At 37.5% G+C, this 7,771-nt stretch overlaps 1 protein-coding gene across 1 annotated transcript; it reads right to left on the bottom strand.

Annotated features, from left to right (window-relative positions):
- rhoua (ras homolog family member Ua) lies at nt 1-6,156 on the bottom strand. The gene is made up of 3 exons (XM_058383981.1): nt 5,606-6,156; nt 4,394-4,452; nt 1-2,614 (listed from the first exon to the last, which is right to left on the bottom strand). Exons 1-3 carry the CDS (start codon nt 5,847-5,849, stop codon nt 2,165-2,167), a joined length of 753 nt encoding a protein of 250 aa, XP_058239964.1. The 5' UTR covers nt 5,850-6,156; the 3' UTR covers nt 1-2,164.
- Between the last annotated feature and the right edge of the window lie 1,615 nt (nt 6,157-7,771).

The raw sequence follows: 7,771 nt of genomic DNA on the forward strand, positions 1-7,771 counted from the left end.
TCTTTTAACAGCACCTTTATTTCCAGTTGTATATGTTCAGCAAGCATTCTCTTGCACATGTACAATTACAGCATTCAGCCTTTCACATTCAGATAGCCAATAACTCCATCTACACATTCACTTACTCTCTTATGGATGGCAGACATGAGGAGCTATATTTGTTTTTCATATGAAGGCAACCTTCAAAGAGACATCAGTTTCAGTTCACTGCTGATACAAGCATGTTAGGAAGGGCAGGCTTATTGATACTCCAGAGTCTACCATTGCTTATCTTGTGAAACTTTAACCTCTCTATTCAGTGCCACTCCATTTTCACTTGCTCATGTCCCGTTCCAGCAGGTGACTTTTCCAGTTCATCTTACGTGGGTGGACCTGATCAATTATTTACCCAATGATAAAGCTCTATTTACAACCTCTGGGTAAATGTTGAGCAATAAATGATGCTAATGCTTCATAACTGTAGTGTTTCATGACATCAGATTGAGATGTCTCAACAGGAGACAAGGCACAACACTATATCAATTTCTTTTCATAGTCATTTTCATGCACATAAAATTCAGTCAGAATTCAGTCAAATGTCATGGAGACAGATTCCTAATAAACAATAGCACTGTTATTATAATTGGCAATGTTATTGACCATTAATGTGAGTTTGATTTCAGAAAAATAAGAAAGAAAAGAAAAGAAATAAATAAAACCAACCATAAGATCTTATGTGATATAACATTTAAAGTGGTAAATAATATAATCCACTAGAGTCACTTGTTATCGACTTGTTAAACGAAACCTGTATGATCCAGCTTTACCTGAGCTATACAGAAACCATTTTGGACATTTCTTTACATACTTTATCACAGTTTTCTGTATTTATCATATAATTTCAGGCTTCTCATACACTTTCATATCCAACTTTCATAGTTTCATGAGTCACTTCAGTTGGCTAGATTGCTGTATAGAATTAATGAAGCAAGCACTGGTCATTTTTTATGGAAATGAACAAAACAATACAGAAATTGTAAAGAAAACACACTGTATATAACAATACATTCAAATTTATCAGCATTATCAAGGCTTTCCGAATCTCTAGCTCTGTGAGATATCGATCTGCAACTTCAATGGAAACTCCTGCATTAAACACTAACCTCGATTCTACACCATATCTTTATAACAGATAAACAGCAAATGCCTAGTGACATAGAAAGCAAACATCATTTTTCTAGTTTAAGTACTTCTGGCATGGACATGCAGTACATACACAAATTTTAACTGGCCGGTTTAATACTCACTTACTGGCCATGACCTCATGGTATGTTTTGAATGGAAGCTCTGGATTAAGTCATAGAGTAAACAAGACTCTTTTTTTCATTCAGCTGTTTTCGACCTGGGCTGTCCTTCAGTCTCATAGATTGCTGAAAAGAAACCGATGTCAAACTACTGATACTGCACCAGAATGTCTATTTGCTTTTGGCAGATGGGGATTTAACTCTTTAGCAAACTTTGACTGAAGCAGGCCTTGACAGCTTGCCAACAGGAAATCATGATATTCTTGCTTGAGAAAAGCTGTTCATCTAGGTTGTTTAATTAGGATTTAGAAACAAATTTTTATTGTAAAAGAAGAACAGAATATAAATATTGGTGGACTAGTGGGACTAGTGTCCTCTGTCTGGGCACACCCAAGTGGGCTTTGTTATTTCACAGTGTAGGCTGAGTAGTCTGACTTTCAGAAAGAGAAACTTCAGGAACATTGTATTTGGTTAGTGTTAAATAGGTCTGCTGAATAATAAAATACCTATGTTGAATTAACTGCACCTGCAATGATGATGAGTTCATTGCATGTAGCTCTCTATTGCTATGCTGTTGTGCATCTTTGATTCTCTTTGCTCACTGTTATTCAAGACAAAGCACAAACACTGGCTGGAGTAGAAACATGAAACTAGACACAAGCAACTCATTTGTATTTTCCACTGTAAATGAGGGGTAAGTGTAGTTAATGTTTGTAGATTTTTTTTTCATTTCACTTACTCTATTCTTCTGCACTGTCTTATCACATTTCAATAAAATTTTAATCTCTATTCATAAATTACTCCAGCAACCCCTAAAGCCATTGGTTTTGTCTTTAAGTCTATACTTAAAAGTTCCAAGAGTATATATCCATCGTGTCCCTCTATGTCAGACAGCAGTATTTCCTCCACCAGGACTTAGAGAGTGTCCTCATCTTTTTGGGCGTGCGTTTCATCAACCTCTGCTGCTGGTTGTCTGTGTTCTGAATGCTGGCTACTATCGCTGCATCAAACACCTCTTTCAGGTTCTTCTGGGTAAGTGCTGAGCACTCCATATATGACACGGCACGCACCTCTTCAGCACACGTGCACGCCTCTTGTGGCTCCACTGGACGCTCTTTGTACTTGGCCAGCTGAATGAGAATGTTGACGTCCTGCCGGAGGTCTGCCTGGGTGCCCACTAGCAGGATGGGGGTACGTGGACAGTGCCGTCGGATCTCGGGCACCCACTTCTCCCTGACATTCTGAAATGAGGATGGTGTGACGACACTGAAGCACAACAGGAAGACATCAGCGTTGGTGTAGCACAGAGGTCGCAGCTTATCAAACTCGTCCTGGATGGGAAATACAGAGAAAGTCTGTTAAGGCCATAAAATCTATCAAGTGTAGATAGTCTTGAATAATATCAGAAGTGGTAAATTTGGTCTTTTACACATGTTTCAACACACAACCTCCTTCAGAATCCATTTGACAGTGACCCTTGTATTATAGTGCTCTGAATTTATTCTCACAGTTTATAAGTTTGATACAGATGGACACAAGACATCTAGTTGACCTCATATCTTAAAAACAAACAAACAAACAAAAAAAACTGGAATTGTTATCTAATCTTACTTCACACTCCAGACTAGACACAATGGCAATGAATTGTGGAAATTTAAGACTGAATTAATTATTCATTTAACAAACGAGTCTCTGAGAATCTATGAATTGCCCATGTGAAGTAACCTTTTCAGGGAAGCATAAAACAAACAAAGCTTGATAAACCTTTAAACAGATCTTACTTATCTGCTGTAATGGGTCATTCATTTTTTCAAGTGGCAAGATGAAAAGTAGCAATAACCTATCTTGACTTCATCCAGACCTGTGATGTCATCTAGCACTGAAGATAAAGTCTAACAAAATACAGTTGTTTATTAACACAGATTTCCACCACTTTCACTTTTCCTCATAAACCTTTGGACTGGAACTAGTTCATATGCCAAAAGCTATTTCCTTTTAAGCTCAGTTAACTGGGAACTTCTCACCACAAGGGGAAAACCTTCATGATTCATACCAGTTAAGCATTTTTTTAAAAGTTAGTTATAAAGTTAATTACTGTGGTTGCAGTGACTAATAAAATTGACATTTCTTTAGCTGGTTTGCAGATGGCAATATAAAATAGTATTTACCTGTTTACTCGAAAAGTAAAAGAGTACTGTTTCTGTATGAGTCTGCTAAAGATCAGACGTATTTAGATAAGATACATCTTGTTAAATGCTTATAAATAAAAATGTATTTCATTCACAGAATGCGTCACCATATAATATAATATAATATAATATAATATAATATAATATAATATAATATAATATAATATAATATAATATAATATAATATAATATAATATAATATAATATAAAGAATTACTTTTGCTACCACTTATCTTGCTTCCACTTGCTTGTCCCCTGAACCCAAAATTAAAACTGAATTTCTTTTCTCTATCAAGACAGCGGTGCTGCTCCATGGTCTCTTGGCATACTTCCCTGTTCACTCTTTCCCCAGCCGACTTGGCTCCTTAAAAACACGCTGGTCTCACGTTTCCACTGACTAGCCCCAGCTGTGCCTCAACCGAAAGTAGGCCTCTTTTTTTCCCGGATCACGAATCATTTATCACAATTACTTTGCTTCCTTTTTGCAGTCCCCTAGAGCTGGTTCTTCCCTCATATGATGCTATATACAGTATTTGACTGATGCAACATTACTTCTATCATACCCTAAGGAGGAAGCTGTAAGTCACTACTGGTGAACTTTACCAAAACTCTGCATAATGAATCAGCAAGAAAATTGTAGTATTCATTACCCAATACTGGATTAATTCTACTTATGCTCAGTCATGACTAATTAAAAACATGATTGATGGTCATACACTTCCTCTATGTATTCACACAATAAATAACTACTTTAGGAGTGTACAGAAATGAACTACAGAGCTGAAGTCAGCAGTCTTACATAAACAATATGTCATATGTTTACACCATGACAGGATCCAGAGATTACAGAGACAGAAGCTGCCTGTCCTTAAGGTGCATGTCTGAGCTGATGTGTTGTGATCAGAGGAATGCTTCACTGACCTGGCCCGCGGTGTCACACAGCTGGAGCTTCACAGGCTTGCCATCAACAGCAACCACCGCTGCAGAGAAAAATACAGTCAAATCAGACCCTCATGTGTCTTGTGAGATTTCCTTCTTCTGTCACCTACACTGGTACAGTGGATGAACTTGGATAAAACAATGGATTTGAAAACCGATTATGGAGTTTTCAGGTCTCAAAGATATTGCTCCATCTATGCTCAAATTTACATCAGCTATGTACACTAAAATATGTGGACACCTGACCATTACACCCATGCACTTGTTGATCATCCAAAACATTGGGGGAGTTTCTCTGCACCCTTTCTGCAAACTCTTTGGAACCTGGCTGTTGAGATTTGTCCAGTCAGCCACAAGAACATTAGTGAGTTCAGGCAGTCATGTCAAGCAAGACGGCCTGGTATGCAGTTGGCATTCTAAATCCCAAAGGTGTTTGATAGAGGTGAGGTTAGGACTCCTTAGGCCATTCCATTTCTTCCACTCCAGCCTAGTTAAACCATATTGTTATGGACCTCACTTTGTACACAGGGTAATTGTCATCCTGGAACAGGTTTGGACTAGACTCCTTAGCTATAGTGAAGGGAAAGCTTAAAGCTACAGTGTACAAAACCATTCTAGACAACTGTGTGTTTGAAACTTTGGGGAGGACCCCCATATGGGTGTGACTGTCAGGGGTCCACATATTTTTGGACACAGAGTTTACCTTACATCAATTTTAAAGGCAAACAACTTTCAATTTTCAGTGCGAAATATACATTAATTTACATAATGAATTGACTGATTGATTGATCGTCTGATTGATTGACTGATTGGTCATTTCTTTGTCAATTCATAGTAAAGACCTTTCTTAGGTAAATTTTTTTCAAGACAGTTGCAACAAAATGCATTTAATGAGTTTCAGAGTTACTTTTCATTTAGTGTTCTAGTATATGAAATATACAAGAATGAAAAGAGCAAGTATCTTTGTTCCCTGAGGTTGCTGATAAATCAATTAGAATATATGCTTAGTCTATTTGGTCAGTTTTGATTGATTGACTAATATATATTTATTTATAGACCATATTCAAGATCGTTCCCAAGCGCAAAGGATAAGTGATAAGGATTCATATAGTTAAATGTATCTCAGTGATACAAACTGTGTTGCAGAACACTTGATAAATATCAGAGTACTCATTTTATTCTCTTTATAGTTACCTGAAAAGTTATCAAAAGCCGTTGGAACATATTCCGTGGGATAGCCGTTGGTGGTGTAACTAATGATCAGACTTGTTTTACCCACCGCTCCGTCTCCAACCAGTACGCACTTCACCCTGCGCTCCGGCGCCGAGCCCCAGCGGCTTCTTTTGGCCACATCTTTACTCCTGAATCTGCGCGGTGGTACCGGTGGCACTAAAGATCCTGACACGGGTTTATACTCCCCAACACCCTGTGGAGGCATCGCTGCACACCCTGAGACCGACACTGTTAGGCTAACCCTGATATCTCCAGTCCATATGCGTTCATGCTTAGCCGCAAACTATGATGAGATATCCATTCCAACTCCGTGAACGCGAAAGTAATATCCATATGCAAAAAATATATTCCAGTTAAATAAAGTCCAGTTTATTTTAGGCACGAATAGAAGCGAGCAAAGCGTGTATGGCACAGATACAAACTTGGATTCAGTTTTGGAGTGAGGATGGTGAGGGTCCCCTCCTCCTCTCCTCGACCATGTGATCCAGCCCCATCGCTTTACTCCAACAGAATGACATCATCGAGCGCGCGCGCTTACGCTTACACACACGCACACACACACCGAGCAAAAGGAGAGCATGCTTAAAATGACGTACGCACACTTCACATGTACTTCACTCTGTTGCTTTCAGTGGATACAGAATTATGTGTACTCTTTTTGCATGTACAATTACAGTAGATTTAGAGTGAATTTTGGTATTTCAGGTCGTTACTCTTGGGTACAGAAATCTCTTCTATCTAATCTAATCTATCAGAAAATGTATGTAGTAACAATAATGACTGTAATAAATCCAGCTGTGTGCATATAACAGATGTAATGCTACACACACACACACACACACACACCGATCAGGCATAACATAGCACTAAGAGGTGAAGTGAATAACACTGATTGTCTCCTCATCATAGCACCTGTTAGTGGGTGGGATATATTAGGCAGCAAGTGAACATTTTGTCCTCAAAGTTGATGTGTTAGAAAAAATGGTAGGAAAAATGGGCAAGTGTAAGGATTTGATCAGAGGATCAGAGCATCTCCAAAACTGCAGCTCTTGTGGGGTGTTCCTGGTCTACAGTGGTCAGTATCTATCAAAAGTGATCCAAGGAAGGAACAGTGGTGAACCGGCGACAGGATCATGGGCAGCCAAGGCTTATTGACGCAAATGGGGAGTGAAGGCTGACCCGTGTGATCCGATCTAACAGACGAGCTACTGTTGCTCAAATTGCTGAAGAAGTTAATGTTAGTTCTTGACAGTGCATGACGGGTCAGGCAAAATGGGACCAACGTAATATTAGTCATAATGTTATGCCTATCTATCTATCTATCTATCTATCTATCTATCTATCTATCTATCTACATATATATATATATATATATATATATATATATATATATATATATATATATATATATATATATATATATATATATATATATATATACATATATATGTGTGTGTGTGTGTGTGTGTCTGTGTGTGGTCAGGTACCTTGAGAGAGAGTTATTTTAAATACAGGTCAGCTCAATCATGCCATCTAGTGGAAATTTATGGTGTGCATGTTGAATAAGCCTGATTGTGTCTTGTCTTTAAAGTTAAAATTTGTTGATTGGGTTTCTCATTTTAAAACACTAACAAGAAACTAGTTGAAATGCATAAACTTTAATATCACTGTATTTGTTTAACACAAAAAGAAATAAAGCGAATATCCATTAGAAGCGAGGTAGTGTGTTTCCTACACCTAAATCCAACAACCAATCAAATTTGTTGTCAGGTAACAAAACTTAATCAACATTTAAATAATAATAATAATAATAATAATAATAATAATAATAATAATGTTATTATTATTATTATTATTATAAATAAAATACGGAAAATACGTAACAGCAAGTTATACCTGCAAAAACAATAACTGCAGATAAGCAAGTCAGTGGTCAAAACTACAGTACGAATATATCACAACCGTACTCATGTCTCTCGTTTACTTTCACTGTTTTCATTTTCTTCGCATAACGATCATTATCTCCGTCGTTATAACAAGATTTATTATTATAACTGAATGTACCTTTATTGCTTGCATTTTTTACTGGTTTCTCAACAGCGCGGCCACTGTTATCCACGTTTTCTG

This window comes from Hemibagrus wyckioides, linkage group LG03 (genome assembly GCF_019097595.1).
Source record: "Hemibagrus wyckioides isolate EC202008001 linkage group LG03, SWU_Hwy_1.0, whole genome shotgun sequence".
Lineage (NCBI taxonomy): Eukaryota > Metazoa > Chordata > Actinopteri > Siluriformes > Bagridae > Hemibagrus > Hemibagrus wyckioides.

Excerpts from the sequence above, each read along its gene's own strand:
- rhoua (XM_058383981.1), bottom strand. The coding sequence starts at position 5,849 with ATGCCTCCACAGGGTGTTGGGGAGTATAAACCCGTGTCAGGATCTTTA. Across the intron at positions 4,453-5,605 it reads GGCTTTTGATAACTTTTCAG|CGGTGGTTGCTGTTGATGGC; the intron begins GTAACTATAAAG and ends TTTTCTCTGCAG. Across the intron at positions 2,615-4,393 it reads TGTGTGACACCGCGGGCCAG|GACGAGTTTGATAAGCTGCG; the intron begins GTCAGTGAAGCA and ends TTTCCCATCCAG.